Source organism: Arvicanthis niloticus, chromosome 6, assembly GCF_011762505.2.
Source record: "Arvicanthis niloticus isolate mArvNil1 chromosome 6, mArvNil1.pat.X, whole genome shotgun sequence".
Classification (NCBI taxonomy): Eukaryota; Metazoa; Chordata; class Mammalia; order Rodentia; family Muridae; genus Arvicanthis; species Arvicanthis niloticus.
In genome coordinates, this window is record NC_047663.1 from 16,190,090 (window position 1) to 16,211,402 (window position 21,313).

Genomic DNA, 21,313 nt, shown 5'->3' on the forward strand with positions numbered 1-21,313 from the left:
ACTGCCCAGGATTGCAAAGAAAATCACGCAGTCTGGTGGAGTTTTTATCCCTACTTGGATTCTCCCACACTAAGTCTCTGTTGTTGACTTACTGACCTATCAAGGTCCTTCTTAACTGTACAGAGTATCAATATGAGTATGATCTGTCTAGAAAGTGATGTTTATGTTAAATTCCTTCTCTGTCTGAACATCTGACACTATGTTATTCCTTAAACATTATACACTTCATGACTGAGTATTTACCTTTAATCTCTTAGGTCTTCAAGAGTAGACACTCATTATTCATGCTTTATATGCAAGAGTTCTCAAAGAGGAGCTGCCCTTGAATGAAGACAACTGAAGATGCTACGAAGTCCTGCTTGGTGTCCAGGTACCAAAGTGATGATTTAGTAAGAACTCTTAACAGGATTGTAAAATAATACCAGCTGATATACTCAAACTCTAATTCTGCCATTAATAGCATGAATCTCAAAGATGTTATTAGGCAAGTTTTCCATTTGCAAGATGGTGAGACTATCACACACCTTATGACTAGAGTAAAAACCAGAGTTAAAGGGGAAAAAAAGTGTGGTGACCCATGCTTCAGCAATCAAGAGGGTGGCAGACAGGATCCTGTGAATTAAAGACTAACTTGAGCTACACAGTGAGTTCCAGACCAACATGACCTAAAGAGTGAGACTCTGTAGCAAATTCAATAAATAAAACTCAAAGTAATACAATGAATGAAACATGGTAACATAGTGCAACACACACTACAGGCATAGTTACCATTTCTCCAGAAAGCAATCTCTCCATTGGTAAAATGATCAGATTCACATTCAAGTATCACACACCATTTATGATGATATCAAGATCACTGAAGTCAAGGAGTGGGGTAAGTTTCATAAGAGAGCTACAGTGACAGCTGGTTAATATCTACTCTACTTAATAATCTGCTTAATAAGAACATTTATAGAGCAGTTAGTTCTTTAAATGGCTTAATAGGAAATTGTGACAGAACAGAAAATAGCTATATTCAAATTGTAATTTGTTGCTTTCTTTAATGTAATGCAAAGGTGTCAAAAACCCAAGAATTTCATCACATTCCAAACCTAATAAAATGTGAGTGAGTACAAGGAGTCATCTAAGAAGCACTCCTTTCCTATCAGTTTTCATGAAGCCAAGGACAACTTGGAACTACAAAATTGATAGAACACAAATGTTAAGTGTATTCCTTTCAAAACTATATTATCAAGCACTATATTATCACAATCTACATTACAGTGAATGGAATTGTATTACAATGGAAGTCAGTTTTATCACTCCTCTGCTCAGACAGCCCTATTTCATGCAGAGTGAAGAGGAAATCTTCAAAACAATCTACAAGGCCCTGGTTGTTTTGTTTTTCTTTCTTTATGGTCTCATCTATAATTCTCTCATTTTCTAAACGCTGCAAACACACCGCTCCTCTAACTGGCCCAGCTTTGTCCCCCTGCTCAGAACGTTCCTTTCTCCAGATACTTCCATAGGGAGATGCCCTCACCATCTTAATATCGTTCCTTTACCTAAAAGGCTTTCCCTGACCACTCTACTGCAGCTTCTCCCAAGCCTCTTGTGCTGGTACAGACTACTCTTTTAACATATAGCATAACACACATCTATCTCTCATTTCTCACTAGAAAGTTTCATGACGGGACTGGTAAAATGGTTCTGCAGGTTAACTGCCTGACCGAAGTTCCATCCTGAGGACCTACATGGTAGAAGGAGAAAACCAACTCCTACAGGTTGGCCTCTAACCTCTACAGGAGGGTATGATAAACATACATAGAGAAACACGTGCAAAAAAAATATTTAAAAATTTCATGAGTGCAGTGGTCACAGACTTAACACTCACTCAGGCAATTCGAGACAGAACAGGCACAGAGGCAATAACAATTTTTTTTTTTTAATGAATCACCTTAGGCCACGTAATTCTCCTTCTAGGTAAAGGAAAATAACATTTTCTGCCCTGGAAGAATAAATCAGAGTTACTGCTCACTTCCTACCTGCCAGAAAAGGATTGGGCTCTACAAAGTTTAAGTGAATTACGACATAATCCCTGCTGTTCAGGTGTATGTAGGAGACGATACAGAAATAACACTTGCAAAAACCAAACAAACAAACAAACAAACATGCAGGAAAGCCACAAAACGACAGCCTAAAGGCGTAGGGGTGAAAAGGGAAAAGATAAGATGACAGAAAAGCTTATATATGCTTCCAAACTTCAATAATATAATTTTTCCTTACGTTTCTGGTACGCGTTTGCAATCCGTATATATTATTTGCTAACATCAGGTAGGCTCAAGTAGGCCGCAAAAAGTTTGTAACTGTGGTGATGTTAATCATGACCTACTCAGGGCTTCACAAAGATCAACGACTATTACAACCTTCCAATCTGTCAACTTCTGCTACAGAGACCCTTCCCCTCCATTTGTGGGCCTGCAATCCCCAACAACTACCAACTGGGATCAACACACCTCCACTGACTCTCACAGCTTAAGAGCCCAGCACCCTGAAAATTCCTTCCTGTAGCCCATCAAGCACCGCCTCCGGAAAGCCGCCAAGTGGGCCTCATTAAGACGTGCGAGGAGCAGAGCCGTGGGAAAGCAACCGAGCTCCGGAGGGCCGCCCTCGGGGCTCCAGACCCCGTACCCATCCCTCCCCGGACCCCTGCAGCCGCCCGTGTCCCGAGGCTCTGCCGATTCTTTGTTAAGTGAGACCGAGGTTCCTCCGCCCTCGCCAGGCCCCAGTTGCCTCTCGCGCCCCCGGGGCTAGCGGCACTGCGTCTGGAGAGCCCTCTACACAAACCTGATGCTGCGGCTGCAGCGCAGCTGCTACTACAGTCGGCGCGAAAGAACCCCCGCGGCCCAGCGTACGCGCGGTGCCGGACCGCGTCCAGCCGCGCTCTTCCTCCGCCCCCTTCGCCGCCGCCTCACGGCCCGTTGCTGACTGGGGGTGGGGAGGGAGGGGCGCATCTGACATGCGCGCTGAGGAGGGCGCGAGCCGTAGGGTGTGGCTGGGGCTACGGCTCCCGAAAGGCGCCAATTACGCCCGCCCTTCTGATTCCGGAACACAACATAAACACGTCACACACTCCGGATGGAAACCTGGTTCTGTGTGAAGAGTATGTATGACTCGTGTAGAGAGTAGATCAGGGGTGAAGAGAGCGGCGGCGACAGGGAACCGCCCAAAAAATTCAAGATAATATAGGCTGTTAACGGGAAACTTTATTTACTTAAGAATGTCGACCCTCCCTTAGCTCTTGTCTCTTGCCAAAAAAAAAAAAAAAAAAAAAACAACAACAACAACAACATACACACACACACACAACCCCCACGACTTGGGCAACATTTCCCTTCATGCCTCTGTCCACATGGTCCCACAGACTATGGCCACCTTTAGCTTCCGGAGCATCAGATCAAAGTGACGTCAACCTGACGGAACCCTACGGGAGAAACCCAGCCTCCGCTAGAGCACTTCTAGCCCAGGGGACGGCGGGGGTTACGTAATTTTCCCAGCAGCCCTAGCTCGCCTTGCGCCGACGTCCTTAAGGCCGCGCTCCGCCCCCACGCCGCGCGCAGACGCAAACTATCCGCACGCATTCTACGTAACGGACGGCTGAAGCTACGTGAAGAGTAGGGTACCGTGACTGAGCTACCTGTTCTGGGCTGTTCAGTGACATCGCGGCCCGCAGATATCTTTGCGACCTGAAGGCAGAAACCAGACAAAGGCAGACCGGGTGGAGGTGGTGGCCTCAGGAGCCCCGGACCCGGTTGCAGCCTTGGGTGCAGGTAGGTAGCGGGCCATGACAGGCCAGTCGGTGTGACCGGGCCAGGCCGAGCGGTGACTAAGTTGCGTGGCCGCAGAGCCAGGTACTGTTTCTCTACTAACCAACCCTTTAAGTCCGGCCCGTGGTGACATGCAACAATACCCGCAACTTATCTCTCCTGAGTTAAAAAAAAATAAAAGATTAAACCTCTGTCCATCCTTTTCTGGTCCATTTTCTGTTTGGGCTTTAGGTAGGTTTGGGGGTCATATTAGTGGTTTCGAGTAGATCCCAACGAACAGGACAAAAATCTGAGAAAATATCTGGTGTGTAGCCAGAAGAATGGAGCATAGACATTAGGCTTCTCCGTGGTAGAGGTAGGATCAGACACTAGAAGTTTCACGGAAGCAACCACTTCTAGAGTCGACCTTACTCGAAGGTTTCTAACATACAACTTGTTTGTAACCAACACTTTGTAAGATGACAGAAATGTCTACATCATTTCTAGAAGTTTCATCATTTTGACTAATGGCACAAAGGCCTGAAAGGACAAGCAATGATTGCTACATTTACTCCTTTCTGTTGAGTGAGCTTGTAGAAGATAACCAAGATGGGCATGTTAATGCTTGTGCCTGGCTTGGATTCTTGTGTTTTCTGCTTCAGAAGTCCTAGAAGCTGGGTGACCTGGCACAGAGCTGTGCATCTGAGAAAATGGGTTGACAGGCACAGCCAAGTCTTATCAGAGAGAAAGCCAGTGCACAAATGGCTTGAATAATTTTAACCTAAATAACCTTGAGGGAGCCTGGTTGTATGAATTACATTAGAAATACTTCTGTGTTGTGAACATTCCTGGTGTAGACTGAGTTTGAAATGACCAGACTGTCAAGTTGACAAGGATATGTAGTTACTTCTACTTGAAAAGGGAGACACTAAAGCAGAAGCTCTTTCTTTTTTGAGACGGTGTCTCACTCTTGCAGGCTGGCTTAAAACTCACTATGTAGGACAGGGCAGGGCAGGCCACTGGAACTCAGGGTAGTCCTCTTAACTCTGACTCCCTGGCGCTGGGACTACAGAATTAAGCTACTACATCTGCACACACACCCCCTCCTTAAGTATAAGGTCTCACAATGTAGACCTTGCTGGCTTTGAATTTGGATATGTGCCTGCATTTGACTCCTGAGTGCTGGGACACCCCATTCCACCAGCCCCTTAGAGTTTTTAGACGGGGTCTCATGAAGCCTGGACTCACTATGTTGAAGAGGATGGCCTTGAACTTTGGTCTCTCTGCCTCAGTCTCCCAAGTGCTGAGATTACAGGAGTATACCACCTCACCCAATTTTATATGGTCCTGGTATCAAGTAAGACACTCTTTAACAACTTGAGTTACATACCCAGCCTCTCTTTGTAACATTTTAAAAATTACATTAATTTATTTTTTTGGGTCAGGCATATATGAGGGGAGAGGTATTATACCACTGGGCATGTAGAGGTCAGAAGACAACTGCTAGTTTAATCATCAGTAGTAACGCTCACACATACCCATCAGTGGCCTGTCAGGACTAAATACTCTTAACATATCTATTCTTTAGGATGAATTTCAATGTTTAAAAATAGATTTTTTTCTTTAGATAACTAAAGATAGAGGGTGTTTAGATGAGGGAGCAGAATTGAAAACATAAATGATTTTGTTGGTTGAAAATATTTTTGCGTTGTCTTCTGAGATTTCATGCAAAAGCAATACCCTTAGGCTGAGCCCATTTTGTAACTTAGTAGTTGTATTGATACATTTTCCTTCTGTGCTTAAGTGTTCACACTTGTGATGATCATAGCAATTGTGTGTCCAGGAGAACATGTCTGCAGGGCAAACACATATCTACAGTTGATCTGCAGGTAACTGCCTTTCTCTTTTAATACTGACGTGAAGCCAACCTTATGTTTGTCAGAAGAATGACTACAAGGACTATACTGGCAAGCTTCATTTCAGTCTTGGTGTTTTTTATTTATGGATTATTTTGTAACTATTTACATATCCATAGTTGTATCTTATTCTCTGTAGTCTTTAGGTCTTTTAAAAAGGGTTTTTTTTTTAATTTTTTATTTTTATTTTATGTGCATTGGTGTTTTGCCTGTATGCATGTCTGTGTGAGGGTTTCAGATCCCCTGGAACTAGAGTTGCAGAGAGTTGTTAACTGCCATGTAGGTGCTGGGTCCTCTGGGAAGAACAGTACTCTTAACTGCTGAGCCATCTCTCTAGCCCCTAGAAAGGTTTTAATAGTTTCTCAAAAATACTGTTGTGTGTGGGGGAAAAGCTTATGAAATGTATAATTTACAGAAAGAAGATTTTAGCGAATTGAACCTAAAGAAATTAATAGTGTATCTTGGTTTTTACTGAGAACTGCTGACAGGATCTGGATAGACCCCATGCCTCTTGGCCGCAGCTCATTGTTTCCTTTACGTAGCGCTATCTGCATCCAAGAGTATAGAGGAAGAGAAAAGCAGGAGGCATTTGCGAGATTGTTTTATTTTTTTTTAAAGTAAGGGTCAGCCTGTGGGTTGGTCTGGCCTTGAGCTCATTATATAGCCAAGGCAGGCCTTGGATTTCTGCTCCTCTTCCCACTCCGAGTAGTGCGTTACAAGCATGTACCACCACACCTAGCTGATCTGTAGGTGACTAACAATTTACAAAATGCAATAGTCATGTACATGCAAAGGTGGTCACTTAGCGTACACTGTTTCTCACGGCTTATTTTTAAGGTGCAATGAAAGCCTCCTGTGCTTTCTGTGTCGTCCTCTTGGTGTTTGGGAGTGTCTCTGAAGCCAAGTTTGATGATTTCGAGGATGAGGAAGACATAGTAGAGTATGATGATAATGATTTTGCTGAGTTTGAGGACGTCCTGGAAGATTCTGTTACGGAATCTCCTCAGCGAGTGATCAGCACTGAAGATGATGAGGACGAGGCCACTGTGGAGTTGGAAGGGCAGGATGAAAGCCAAGAAGGCGATTTCGAAGATGCAGATACCCAGGTGGGGCTTTTGTTTTTAAGAGTTATTTATTGTTACGTGTATGAGTGTTTTGCCTGCATGTAGGTGTGCAGTGTGCACTTGGTGCCCGTGAATCCTTTGGAACTGAGCAGCCACGTGGGTTCTGGAAATCAGATCCAGCCCCTTTGCAAGAACAACAAGTGCTCTTAATTTATGAGACATCTCTCCAGCCCCACCAAGTAGGTTGATTTATTGGGGAATTCAGGAGGATGGAAAAATTTATTAGTGCTTTTTTCAGACAAAACCCCAAATATTGGGTTTTTAATGTTGCTGTCTGGAATCTTCATTTTTGTTTAGCACTTCTTGTTTAGGTTTTCTAGTTTACTCTCTCTCTCGAGATATTTTTGTGGTTGTTGTTTGGTTTGGTTTATTTATTTTTTATTTACTTTTAAAACAAGGTTTCTCTCTGTAGCTTTGGCTGTCCTGGACCTGGCTTTGTAGACCAGGCTGGGACACCAAACTCTAGACCTCAGACTCACAGAGGTCTGCCTGTCTCTGCCTCCTGAGCACTGAGATTAAAGGTGTGCACCACCTCCTTTAACTCTTGTGACTTGTGGTGTGTTCCTACCTTTTACCTTGATAAAGCACTGTGTTTTCTGTACTTACTGGAGTAGATAAGATCTGAACTGAGTAGATAATGGATGGGTGAGAATTTAGATCTTTGGGTTTTAAAGTAAGTGTCCTCATTCTTTCGGTGTTTGGGAGCTTTTGTGTCATCTTTCAGGTTTGCTATTTATTTATGTTGTGTAGTATCTCATTTTGTTCGTTTCTGAGAAATGATCTCACTGTGTGTTTTGTTTTTCTCTTTACCATATGCTTTGGTATGCATGTTCATTGCAGAATTAAATTAATCCAATCAGGCTAATTAACATATTCATCACCCACATAGTTTTATGTGTAGGAAGAAGAGGTGAGAAGACTAGGACATTTCCTTTCTGTCTTTTTTGTTGTTTGTTAGAGGCAGGGTCTCACCATGTAGCCACAGCTATCCTGGAACTGTCTATGTAGACCAGGATGGCCTCAAAAATCACAAACCACCTGCCTCTCAAGTGCTGGGATTAAATGTACTTGCCAGCATGCCCAGCTCTCTTATCAAAATTCAAATCTGAAGTGCAGTATTAAATGTCATTAAGTATGAAAGTTAGTTTTCTGGAACTTGCTTATCTTACACCTCCAAGTTTGGGATTTTGCTAAAAGCATTTCTGTCTCCGTTCTGTACTTGTTGCTCAGGAGTCATGCTTTTCTCTACAGATGTCACCAACAAACTGCGACACAGCTGTTGGTGCCATTTGTAGATGTGACTGTGTTTTGTTTTTGTAGGAGGGAGATACGGAAAGTGAGCCGTATGACGATGAAGAATTTGAGGGTTATGAAGACAAGCCAGATACCTCTTCTAACAAAAACAAAGACCCAATAACAATTGTTGATGTAAGTATATAAGATTCTAAATCACAAACTAAACAATAAATGTTAACACCATAACTATAATCCATGGCGCACAGTGGGTGTTGGAATACTAGCGCAGTCTAATAAAGAGCCTAGCATGAGTTGTGATGGGCATCCATCACTGTGAAGCAACTCTCATGCTGTTGTCTAGCCTGTCTACTTCATTCAAGTATAGTAAGTGGATGCCCAACCATCCACTTACTTAGCTTGGTACATTCGATTCTTTACATTTTTTTTTTCTTGTTTGAGACCAGGTTTCTCTGTGCAGCAGCTCTGTCTGTCCTAGAACTTGCTTTGTAGACCAGGCTAGATTAGAACTCACAGAGAGCAGCCTGCTTCTGCCTCCCTGAGTGCTGTGACTAAAAGCATGTGCCACCACACTCAGATAGACAGTTTCTTAAGGAGTCTTTTAAAAGCTGACCTGGAACGGGCATGGTGGCCATGCTTTTAGTTCCTGCACTCAGGAGGCAGAGGCAGGCAGATCTTTTGACTTCTGAGTTCTCTGGTATACAAATCAGGTTCCAGGACAGCTAGGGCTCAAGTTCCAGGACAGCTAGGGCTATAGAGCCTTGTCTTGAAACAAACAAACAAACTAAAAAGCTGATCTAGAAGATCAAAATGGGCATATTTTTCTAAGTGTAACTTTTTTATTATTTGTTATTATTTTATGTGTAGGGGTGTTTTTTCTGTATGTATATTAAGTGCACCATGTGCGTGCCTATCCCTCTTGGAGAACAGAGACAGTATCAGGTCCCCTAGAACTGGAGTTAGAAATGGTTGTAAGCTTCCATCTGGGTGCTAGGATCGGAACCTATATCCTCTCCAAGAGCAGCCAGTGCTCCTAACCATTGAGTCTTCTCTGAACCACTAGTATAACTTTTTCCCAGTGAGAGTTATATCACATATCTGCTTCCGCCTATGGGCTTTCTCATGTTTCATCCATTCCTTAGACTCTGTGTTTAATCTCAGCCAACATTAAGTGGGAATTTCTCCTTCTTAAGGTTCCTGCACACCTCCAGAACAGTTGGGAGAGTTATTACCTAGAAATTTTGATGGTGACTGGTCTTCTTGCCTATATCATGAACTACATCATTGGGAAGAATAAAAACAGCCGACTTGCTCAGGCCTGGTTTAACTCTCATAGAGAGCTTTTGGAGAGCAACTTTACCTTAGTGGGTAAGTGAAGCCAATCCAAGTCCGGCAGCCTGCCTGGAAACAGTCTGGTAAGAACAGTTTATCCCTCACTCAGCAAAAAATAGCTAAGTGCTTTCACGGATGCTGACTGCAGTGCATTGGTTTTCTCCAAGGACCCCATTTTGTTGGGTTCTATATATGAGTAAATTAAATATAGAGGCTCATTTTTCATTAGTCAACAGTAGAATTGCTAAACAGCTTTTGATACAGTCAATATAAAAGCAAAATTTTAAAAATCTTTTTGAAACAAGAAACTGCCATTTTAGGTAGGTAGTTTGATAAACTAATTTCATTTTGATTTTTAGAAATGGGAAGTCTTCACAATTTCTTCAAGTGCTGGGTCCTTCAGTTTGTATGCCACAGGTGCGATATACACACAGTCTGTAGGGTGGGCAGCTGCCTTCACACTCACTCAGCACTTTCAGTCTCCTTAGTGACAAGCTCCCACCCATCTACTGCAGTTCACACACACTGTCGTGTGTACTTTATACTGTGGTGTGTACTTCACGCGCATTGTTTTGTGTGGTTGCTTTAGTTGTTTTTAGTTAACTTGTTGTTGTTTTATGTTTGGAGGCGGGTAGGAGTGTTAGTGGCAGAGAACATAAGCAGGAAAAACAGCCTGTGGGATTCCTTCTCACCTGCCACATAAGGGCCCAGCATTCAGGATTTAGTAGTCTTGCCTTCACCAGCTGAGCCATCTTGCTGGTCGATTCTGTTGCCCTGAGCAGGCCTCTACCTTCCTAATGCCACCAAGTTAAGCCTCACAAAATGTTGGGTTTTGTTTGGCTTTTTTTTTGGGCGGGGGGGAGGTCACTTATTGTTTCTTAACTGTTCTTTGTTACAACACTGTTAGTTGGATATAGTTTGGTTTTTCTAAGAAGGAAGCCCATGGTAAAGCTTATCTCAGAGGTTAAATTGCAGCTATGTTATTAGACTATATTAAACTATACCTGTTTAACAGTGGATGCTCTCTTCCCTGTTTCATGGTTTTCAGAGTGTTTTTTGACCAGAGAATTTGGGTTGGGGTAGTGGGAGCATTCTTTGGCTCATTGCCCTTCCTCTTCTTCATGCCAGACAGAGTCTATAACTTTTTAATGAAAACAATAAAGAGTTTTAAAAGTAAAAAGAAGCCCCACCTCTACTAGCCTTCTACTACTTCTACAGCAACCTTCAGCACCCCAGCACGCTTGGCCAGCAGATGATAAAGAGCTTGTCTGTCTCCCTGATGCCTGGTCTTGGTGCCGGCTGTATACTGGTAGCAGTGGAGATACCGTTTTTTCTGCTCTCTGCATAAATTTACAGAGGAACATGAATGGATAGCTACATAAAATGGTGGAACAGTGGAAATCAGTCACTTTGCACAGGAATCTCTGGGAGTTGTTTGCTGTAGTCTACGTGAAATTGGTATAAAATTGAGATAAAATAATGATTTTGGTGATTTGAAATGTCTGGAAACTGCCTTTGAACTCTACCCTGTCAGAGGTAATTGGAATTAATGGAGCTCATTCAGAAAATCCAGGCCTTATATACAAATGTTGGTATGAAGATTGTTGACTGAGAGATGACCCTGAGTGTGTCTTCAAGACTAGATGAATTAAGATATGATGGAGCAGGTGATCAATGCAGACATCACATCTATTGAGGTGTAAAACCTTTAAAATAATATTGAAGTAAAAGCAACAGTGCTGATCTTTTAATCCCTGTCCAAGGAAATTCTGTGAGATAGCAAAGCATTGCTGTCTAAAGTGATCCAGACGCCCAGTGAGTCAGACTCAGTGCTTTTACTCCTAGGGGATGATGGAACTAACAAAGAAGCCACAAGCACAGGAAAGTTGAATCAGGAGAATGAACACATCTATAACCTGTGGTGTTCTGGCCGAGTGTGCTGTGAGGGCATGCTTATCCAGCTGAGGGTGAGTAGGGAGCTTCTGCTCTGACATATAACTTCCCTCATGTTTTAAAAATAAGGTCTGAGTATTATATTTCTACTAGTTGGCAAATGAAATAGTTGAGTCCCTCCAAGGCTGTTGTGTAAGCTGCAAAGTATTGACCAATTTCTCTCATTTTTTCAGTTCCTTAAGAGACAAGACTTACTTAATGTCCTGGCCCGGATGATGAGGCCAGTGAGTGATCAAGTGGTATGTATTCCTGCTGGGTTTCTTGGTACAAACTGAATTATTTCCTAACTATTCCATTTCTATCTAGATTGTGTTTGAAATTCCTGGCAATCTGTGTCCACGCCAGAAAATACGATGCTTGTCTACCAAAGCAGATGGGCTTTTCTGATTTCAGCATCCGGAGGCCTCTGATTGCTTCTTTGCAGGGATTTCAGTTTTTTGTTTGTTTGTTTGTTTGTTTTACTTTGGTTTCTTAACTATTTTTACTTCAAATGATTTTGATTGAAAGAGCTCAGATCACAATCTAGGTTATTGGGTATACTGTCTTCCATTTATTAAATTAACATGACTCTACAAATTGTGTTCACTGTCAAAAATATCTCTTGCCTCTCTCCCAAAGAGATAGTCTCAGATAGGATTGTTATTAGTTTGCTTTTTTTTCTTCTGGGTTCTGTTAAAGAGACTGCTTTTGCAATTTCCTGTAAATACAGATGTACAGAATTTTTTTTTTTTAAAGATATAGCTACCATTTACCAGGTCTTTCCCTACATTAGGGAATCATTTTACCTTTGGAAAAAAGATTTTTGAGTTTTATATGTGTGATGCCTGCATGTCTGTCTGTGTACTACATGTATGTACAAAAAGAGTATTAGACCCCATGGAACTAGAGTTACAAGTGGTTATGAGGTACTGTGAGTGCTAAGAACTGAACCTGTGTCCTCTGCAAGAGAAGCAAGTGTACTTAACCATTGAGCCATCTGTCTCCAGCCCCACATTTTTCTTCTTCCATATACTAAGAATTTGGCCCAATCATAAAGAAATAAAATTAGCACAACTAGAACCACATTTTATCATGTCAGATAAGTTTATAGCATTGTCTGTTCCTACGCAGAATATTAAGTACTTTTTACCTGTGTAAGGATGTTTTCCGATAATAGTCAGTTCTTGGGTGCTCTAGACACCAGCTGGGATCCAACAATTCATTTTGACACTGCCTGGAATTAGCTTCACGTCCCACAGGTTGAAGGGGTTCAGGCCCTCTACACACACACACACTCCCAATGTCCCTACTTGTGAGGAAATTTTAAATCCCAGGCCACCATACCATAGGTACTTTTGGCTGGTCACCTATGAATTGAGGGTTCCCATCCTCCCTCCAGGTTGAATAACTTTTTGAATGATTCATAGAATTCATGGAAAAGCTTTGCTTATATTTACTGACTTATTAAGGACACAACTCAGCAATAGCCGGTTTGGGAAAAAAAACAAAATGAGGGTGCCAGCCATGGTGGCACGTGCCTTTAGTCCCAGCACTCATGCGTCTGCAGTGGATCAGCCTGGACTACTGGGTGAACTCGGCCTGGCCAGAGCTACACAGTGGGGTGCTGTGGAAAGGGATGGAGGTGCGTGGAACCTCTCTATCATCTCTGCGCATCCTGCTCTGTAGTGAATCCACAAGTTCACAAATATGGAAGCTTTCCGAATGTGACTCAAGGGTTTCTAGAGCACAAAGCTCCATGTTCTTCTTCTTCAGGACCCTGAGAAGGGCTGAAGGCTTCAGCCCTCATATAACATGATCAGCCCCCAATTCCTGAAGCTGTGTGGAGACCTTACATTAGTGTGAACTCAGGCTGATTGAAAGGGGCTCCTTATAAATAATGAAGCATAAAGGTTTTAGCTCTGTGCCAGGAACTTGAGACAAACCTGGATATAATTGTTACATCACACTGTCCACTTGGATCTTGTTTACTGCTGGCTTCGGTACTTGACTACTCAGTATGAACCTATGTTAGTGCAGGGTTTCTTCATAATGATTTGCAACAAAGCTGGACAGCTTAAGTCAGTACCATCTGGGACTGGAGGGATGGCTGAGAAGTTGGGGGCTCTTCCAGAGTACCTGGATATGATTCCCAGAACCGACACCCAGCTCCTAACCAACCATCTATAACTCCAGTTCCAGGGATCCAGTGCTCTCTTCTGGCCTCCAGGGGAGCTGCACACACATGGTGCACAGAAACAGTCTCACTATGTAGACCAGCCCTCAAACTGATATTAAAGGTATACATCTCCATAACCAGCAAAATTTAAAAAGAAATTTTGAGACCTTGTCTTAAAGACAAAGCAAAACAAAATAACAAAAAAGCAGGAAAGAAAAGAAAAACCAGAACCATTTATTATCTATGAGCACATGAGTGGCCCAGTGTGGGTTAGCTGGGTTCTCTCCTTGGGCATTTATTATCTGTGAGTGTATGAGTGGCCCAGTGTGGGTTAGCTGGGTCCTCTCCTTGGGCATTTATTATCTATGAGCACATGAGTGGCCCAGTGTGGATTAGCTGGGTCCTCTCCTTGGGTACACAAGGCTGAAAACAGTGTGAGCGAGGCTTGTGTTTCCTTCTTTACACGCACATTCAGATTTTTGTCAGAATTCAGTTTCTTGGATTTATAAGCACCTATTTTCTCACCACCCATTAACTAGGAGTTACCCAGGTCCTGCAGGTGTGGACCTCATGACCTTATAATCCATCCCTCTCCCTTGATGATCACGTTGGTCCCAAAGATTCTTTTCAGCTGAGGCCCAGTTATTTTTAATAATTTGGATTATTTTTCATACCCAAGACAGTGCTCTTTTGTTAGTTTGAATCAACCGATTAGGGGTCTTGTGTTACATCCATGAACCCTGTCAGGGGAAGAGTGTGTATAGCAGAAGGCTGAAGTTTTCAGGGCCATTTAGAAACCTACCCACCATAGAACTCAGTAAGTGTGTCATGTCTTGTTTTCTTTTCAAAGCAAATAAAAGTAACAATGAATGACGAGGACATGGACACATACGTGTTCGCTGTCGGCACTCGAAAAGCTTTGCTGCGGCTGCAGAAAGAGATGCAGGATCTGGTATGTCAAGCTGCTCTGTTTAAATGTTTGTCAGAACTGCCTCTTAATCACAGAGAAGTTCAGCTTTGTAGGACAGCACAATTCTGTCTCAGATGTTAAGCACCACTTCAGAATAGATTGTACATACCTAGCCATTTGGGGAAAACTGTGTAAAATAATCATGTTTCGTGTTTTCCGTTTCTCTTGCAGAGTGAGTTTTGTAGTGATAAACCTAAGTCTGGAGCAAAGTATGGGCTGCCGGACTCTCTGGCCATTCTGTCGGAAATGGGGGAAGTCACCGAGGGGATGATGGATACAAAGGTAAATGTGACAGAGAATGGTGTGCACTAGTGCACGTCTGTGATGTCGTGAGTTCTAGACCAGGCTAGGTAGTACAAGGAGAGACTATCTCCAAATAAATGAAGAAATACATATATATGTTATATATATCACATACTGAATTTTATTTTGCCCTTGCTGAAACAATAGGTAAATAATCTCGGACTACAGATCATTCATAATAAACATTCTCTAACTTACAGTCATTTACCTGATTTTGATCAACTGGGTAACACAGCTGTCAATTGTCTACCATTCTCATTGAGGTATTGGCTGGCTTTCATATTGAGAGGGTGGTCTCCCTACAGTTGGGACAGGTCTTCTTTGAGCCATCCATTAGTTACAGGTGTACACTGCTTCCTCATGCTGATAGACAGCTTGCCAGAGGGCTGTCAGTCCAAGAAATGGCCAGCCTGGCAGCTGGAGCTCGTGTCCTAGCAACTTCCTAACAAGCTCCAGCAAGTCCTAACAAGTCCCACAGCTCCAGCTATGAGGGATATGACTCTCTCTTCTACCTTCCCCAGGTGCACAGCACACATGCACACACACAATAGAATACAAAGTTCTCTAAAAGACCTATTGACTTTCAGGCTTTCAAGCTTTTTGTTTTGATTTTTGAGTCTAACTATGTAGCCGTGGCTCATAGAGGTCCTCCTCTATCCCCCAAATGTTACAAATAAAGGTGTGTGCCACTGCTCTAAGCCAGCTTTCAAGTTTGTTTAATACTACAGTCCAGTCTTGAGTTTCAGTTTGTGTAAGTCAGGGTGGGCACTTGTGATCCTGTCATGGGAGGGGCTAAGGCTGGAGGGTGGCTGCAGAGAATAACCCTGGCTGTGCTGGAACTTGCTTTTGTAGTCCAGGCTGTCCTTGAACTCATATAGGTCTGCCTGCCTCTGCCTTCCCAGTGCTGGGACTAAATGAACCATTTCTCTAAACTGAAGGTGAGGTAATCTTTTTTTTAAAAAAAGTATTTTAGTCTGAATGACATTTTATAAAAGTAAGGATTATAAGGTGAATATCTATGAAAGCCTGGAAGTACACTAAACTTTAATTAATATTCTTTCTTTCTGGATTTCTTTCAGATGGTTCATTTTCTTACACACTATGCTGATAAGATTGAGTCTGTTCATTTTTCAGACCAGTTCTCTGGTCCAAAGATTATGCAAGAGTACGTATGAAATAAAAGTATTAAACTCATTTTCCTTATTAGTTCTATGTTGGAACACCACAAGTAGCCTCTTGAGTTTGACTCACTGGTTAAGAGTGTATTGCTCGTGCAGAAAACCAGGAACCAGGGCTTGTTTCCCAGCTCCTTTATGAAGGCTAAAAACTACTCTTAACTCCAGTTCCAGGAGATCTGACACCCTTTTTGGGCCTCCATGGACACTGCATACACACATACATGCAGGCAAAACACTCAGACACAAAAATATAAATTTAGAAATTAAAAAATAAGCAAAAATATTTAAAAATATGCCCTTATATTTAATTAATTAATTTAATGACTATGAGTACACACCAGAAAAGGGCATCGGATCCCATTACAGATGGTTGTGAGCCACCATGTGGTTACTGGGACTTGAACTCAGGACCTCTAGAAGAGCAGTCAGTGTTCTTAACTGCCGAGCCATCTCTCCAGCCCATGGCCTCATTTTTAAATATAGGCATATTTCTGGCTCCCTGGGTAAAAGTGGATATATCTTGTCCACTGGAAACAGCCCTGGAGGGGTTCAAATGTAGCAGAGTTGGTGGATGACTGTAAAGCCCTTCAGGTTCTGGGGTTCCCTGACTTGGAGGTGCAGAGCACACATACTGCTGTTTGCAGACATTTGCCCACCTGAGTCAGATGCGTGCTGGTGTGCATAGACGGGTCCTTTCTTGCAGTCTCTTAACAGACTTCTCTTTGATGACAGGGAAGGTCAGCCTTTAAAGCTGCCTGACACCAAGAGGACACTACTGTTTACATTTAATGGTAAGTGTCCTGGGTCCTGTTCGTCTAGTTCTTTAGTTTCTTCTGAAATGTTTTTGAGATTATTTTTCCTTCTGAAATAATAGCTCTAAAACTACATCATTAACTTCATTCCTCCTTGTTGATTTTTGGTTTCTTCCAAGGAGCTAGACTGTTAGCATTAAGAAAGACAGACTGCCAACCATGAAGTATTAATGCTGTCATTACTCAACATTACTGTTTTCCAGTGCCTGGCTCAGGTAACACGTACCCAAAGGATATGGAGGCTTTGCTACCCCTTATGAACATGGTGATTTATTCTATCGATAAAGCCAAAAAGTTCCGACTCAACAGAGAAGTAAGTCTCTAATCCTCTTTTACAAGCCAGCTCCTTTTGTTGTTGGGTTTTTCCCCTGATGGGCCACAGATATCCATGACTGCAGTGACTGAGCCTTTGCTAGTTGGCTTGGAAGTGTCAAAGGGGAGGAGTTTTAGCAATGCTAAGTGGGGTTTTCTCCTGTGCTTTAGAATTGGTTCTTTATGAAGTCTTTGTTTCCTGGGGAAGGGTAAACAAAAAGCAGATAAGAACCGGGCACGAGTGGAAGAGAACTTTCTGAAGTTGACACATGTGCAGAGACAGGAGGCTGCACAGTCTCGGCGTGAGGAGAAGAAAAGAGCCGAGAAGGAGCGGATCATGAACGAGGAGGACCCTGAGAAGCAGCGCAGGCTGGAAGTGAGACACTCCCAGAGGCTCAGGCTGCTGGGCTTGGTTTTTCTATTATATGGTTTTTATGTTTGGAGATCATAATTATATGATTTCCCCTTCCTTGTCCTCCCTCCCAAACCTCCCATATATTCATTCCTTTCCACAACTCTCTTTCAAATGCATGGCTTCTTTTCCTTTGTTGCTGTAACTTTGTGTGTGTGTGTGTGTGTGTGTGTGTGTGTGTGTGTGTGTGTGTCTTAACTATGTAAGTACAACCTGTTGAGTCTGCCTGCTGTTACCTGTGTGCATATTTCCAGAGCTGACCATTTGGTGCTGGGGAACCAGTTGATGCTCTTCTCTGGGAAGACTGGTTCTCCTGCTCTCAGTGTTCCTTAGCTGCCTGCAGTTCTTTGTCTAGGGTTGGGGTTTTGTGAGATTTCCCCAAAACTGCTGTTTTGTTTTTTATTATCTACATGCCTATTTCTACTCTACTGTCTACTATGATAAGTCTCTGTAGAAATGTGCACAAGCTAAAAGTTAATATTTTTTAGATTTGGGATATGTTGTCATTTGACAGCACTTTACTCCATAGTAAGTTGAGTTTGTGCACCTGGAAATGACTGAATTACCCTCTTTTCCCAACACAGTCCCATTCCAAATCAAACGGTTAGAAGGAAATTTTTAAAGAAGCTGGCATATGCATCTTATGTTTTATTTATTTGTTTATTGATTTTTTTGAGACATGGTTTCTCTGTGTGTACCTTTGGCTGTCCTGGAACTGTAGGCCAGACTAGCCTCAAACTCACAGAAATCCGCCTGCCTCTGCCTCCCAGGTGCTGGGATCAAAGGTGTGCACCATCACTGCCCAGTTCTTATATTTTAGTAAACTTGTCACTTAAGATTAGGGTTTGAAGCCAGGTGATGATACCACACACCTTTAAACCCAGCATTTGAAAGGCAGAGGCAGGTGGATCTCTGAGTTTGAGGCTAGCATGGTCTACAGAGTGAGTTCTAAGACAGCTAGTCTAAATAGAGAGACCATGTTTCACAAAAAACAAAAATAAATAAAAAATAAAATTAGTGTTTGATACAGAATTAGTGAATTCTACTATCTCTACGCCATGTCTGACCTTCATAGCAATTTCAAGACTAGCAGTTGGCTAAATAATGAGAAAAGGGTATGGCAGTTGAATTTAATGTCAGCGTGGTTAACTTATTGAGACCTTGCCTCAAAGAAAAGAAATACACATAACATGCAAAACCTCAATGAGTATTGTGCTGAATTAAGATTTAATTCTCTTTGCCTTGTTTTGTGCTCATTTTTATTCCTCAGCATATAAATTGGCAATGTTTTTGTTTTGTCATTTGAAACAATGTCTCCTAGCACAGATTGGCCTGAAATTAGCTATGTAGCCAAGGTTGGCCTGAAACTATGTAGCCAAAGTGCAGTCCTCTGCTTTAGTCTTCCAAATGCTGGCTGGGATTGGTGTGGTCATCATGCCTGGCTTGCAATTATTATAAGTCTCTTTAAGAATGTCTGGTGTGTTGCAAGACGAAGATTTTGGATAAAGGCCAGGCATGGTGTCATATGCCTTTAATCCCAGCACTCAGGAGGCAGAGGCAGACAGATCTCTGAGTTCAAGGCCAGCCTGGGCTACATAGTGAGTTCCAGCACAGCCAGAGCTACACAGAGAAACCCTATTTCAAACTTCTCACACTCCCACTCTCAAAAAAGGATTTTGAATAATAGTATGGGTGAGTGGAGGTGCCTGTGTCTGATGGATGCTTGGAACAGAACTCAGGTCTTCTGCAAGAGCATCATGAGTTCTAACCACTGAGCCGGTTCTCCAGCCCCTGTGTCTTTCAGTGTGTTCTTTTTTTTTTTTTTTTTTTTTTTTTGGTTTTTTTGAGACAGGGTTTCCCGGCTTTCAGTGTGTTCTTAGAGCTTAATTTGGATCCTTCTCTCCCCCTCCCTGCCATACAGGAAGCTGCTTTGAGGAGAGAACAAAAGAAGTTGGAGAAGAAGCAAATGAAAATGAAGCAAATCAAAGTGAAAGCCATGTAGAGCCATGCAGAGGTTGTGTCCTCGCTGCTGTGAGCTCTGCGTCCACGGGAGATGGAAAAGCAGGCGTCCTCACCTCACAGTCACATATTTCTGCTGACTGACTGAGAGAGCTGTATCTCACCCTCTCCTCTTGGTTTGGAGTTCTACAGAGGTTATAGATACATTGAAAGGCTCTTTCAGTTATTTCCTTCCAGATAATCAAATTATTTTGATTATTTTATAAAAGGAATGGTATATAAAGTGTGTGTAGTTTTAAAATATGTTTAAATTATAATGTGAATCATCAGTGCTTTACTTTGGTGTTTGAAGAACGATCATGAAATTTCTAAGTAGTTGTTGCTTTTTGTTTAAACTGGGCAGTTGAAATAACTATGGAGACGGACTCTAAACCAAGACCCTAAGAATATCTATTGGAATTGCACAATAAACATTGCTTGTTTTTTCTGTGTCCACATTAAACTTGTGAAAAAAGTGGAATCTAGAACACTGTATGTGATGGCGAATTCAAGACTTAGAACACAGTACAGCATGTGTTTTGTGTGTGGGTGGTGCTGATGGCAGTATTATAGGAAGAAATGTAGGTGTTAGGATACTGTAAGTCAGGCCATGGAAGATTCTAGAGGTAGGTAGGACAGCAGCACTTTCTCATTGCCTGATAATGACACTGTGAGTGCTGGATTTGAAGTAGTTATGTGCTTATTTTTTCTGAGCAAGAAATGCACGAAAAAGTGAACTGCTTCACCTAGCTCCAATCAGTGGCAGTCAGATGGCTGGTCTCTGGGAGATCACAATGGTTTCCTTGCTTGCTGCAGCCTGTTAGGTATTCATGGAAGAACTGATCTCTGTCTTATGAGTGCATTTTGCTTCTCTGCCTGCTTTTATATTGTCCACAAAGCTGGTATGTACTTTCTTGAAACAAATAACCATCGATATGTACAAATACGCTTTTAAAAAAGTGAGCTTTTTTAAGTGATTCAGAATTTTGTCTGACTCATGAGGTGGGAGTGATGCTGGGGAGAGGCCGTCCCTGTGCATAAGAATTTGGCTTGTTGAGATCTCTGCATTTTATAAATGCTTCCTACCGAGAAAGCATTTCTTAAGTCTCTGCTTGTACCAGGTAGCTTTTGCTGGGGTGGGGAAGGGTGGTTTTTGTTGGGAGTGGGTGGTGGGTTTTTGTTGATGCTTTCTGTGTTCTGACACAGTAACAGTGAGTTGGGGTGAAAATTGTGTGTGCTGCTGCCTTGGGAATTAGATGGAGTTTTTCACATGGCTTTGTGAAATAGAAATACATGCACTGGGATATTCGAGTGCAATGGTTTTTAACAGTTCACAAGTTTAAGTTATTAAAAAATAACACAAAATTGAATCACTTTAAGGCCATATAATTTTAGACTTAACATTGTTTTACAAATCTTTAAAATACATTTAGAATCAAAATTTATGTGCTTGGTTATCGTTTAAGTAATATAAGCTTTCTTAAAGTCCCACACATCGGACCGTGGCAGCTAATTTTGTAACTTAAGCATTCATATGAACTACCTATGACATTAAACTGATTGACAAAATCTGCGAGTGCTGCTTTGACATTTTGTGGTTGTCCTCCAAAAGTATGTACACCATTCTCTTATTAAAACACTAAGATGGTTTTCCTTCAGAAGCGTTAATCTTGAGCACTCCTTTGTGGTCACCACTTAACACTTTTGTAGTATTTTATCTTCTAAAGCCCTCTGTGTTTTGTTTCAGAAGGGTCTCACTATGCAGCCCTAGCTGGCTACAGTAAAACTCAGGACTCCCACCCTCAGCCT

At 42.2% G+C, this 21,313-nt stretch overlaps 2 protein-coding genes across 2 annotated transcripts in view; one reads left to right on the forward strand and one right to left on the reverse strand.

Annotated features, from left to right (window-relative positions):
• The window catches only part of Ddx42 (DEAD-box helicase 42), a 31,260-nt gene extending 28,288 nt beyond the window's left edge, over positions 1-2,972 (reverse strand). The window contains exon 1 of the mRNA XM_034504312.2: positions 2,827-2,972. The gene's annotated coding sequence lies outside the window, so the exon portion shown is untranslated. The remainder of the gene's footprint in view (positions 1-2,826) is intronic.
• A 616-nt stretch (positions 2,973-3,588) lies between these two features.
• Positions 3,589-21,073, forward strand: Ccdc47 (coiled-coil domain containing 47). The gene is made up of 13 exons (XM_034504318.1): positions 3,589-3,809; positions 6,539-6,807; positions 8,146-8,253; positions 9,273-9,447; positions 11,257-11,378; positions 11,538-11,603; positions 14,370-14,471; positions 14,661-14,771; positions 15,872-15,957; positions 16,703-16,761; positions 16,986-17,095; positions 17,303-17,470; positions 19,428-21,073. Exons 2-13 carry the CDS (start codon positions 6,544-6,546, stop codon positions 19,506-19,508), a joined length of 1,452 nt encoding a protein of 483 aa, XP_034360209.1. The 5' UTR covers positions 3,589-3,809; positions 6,539-6,543; the 3' UTR covers positions 19,509-21,073.
• Positions 21,074-21,313: the final 240 nt, after the last annotated feature.

Excerpts from the sequence above, each read along its gene's own strand:
- Ccdc47 (XM_034504318.1), top strand. The coding sequence starts at position 6,544 with ATGAAAGCCTCCTGTGCTTTCTGTGTCGTCCTCTTGGTGTTTGGGAGT. Across the intron at positions 15,958-16,702 it reads GGTCCAAAGATTATGCAAGA|GGAAGGTCAGCCTTTAAAGC; the intron begins GTACGTATGAAA and ends CTTTGATGACAG. Across the intron at positions 17,096-17,302 it reads AGTTCCGACTCAACAGAGAA|GGTAAACAAAAAGCAGATAA; the intron begins GTAAGTCTCTAA and ends TTCCTGGGGAAG.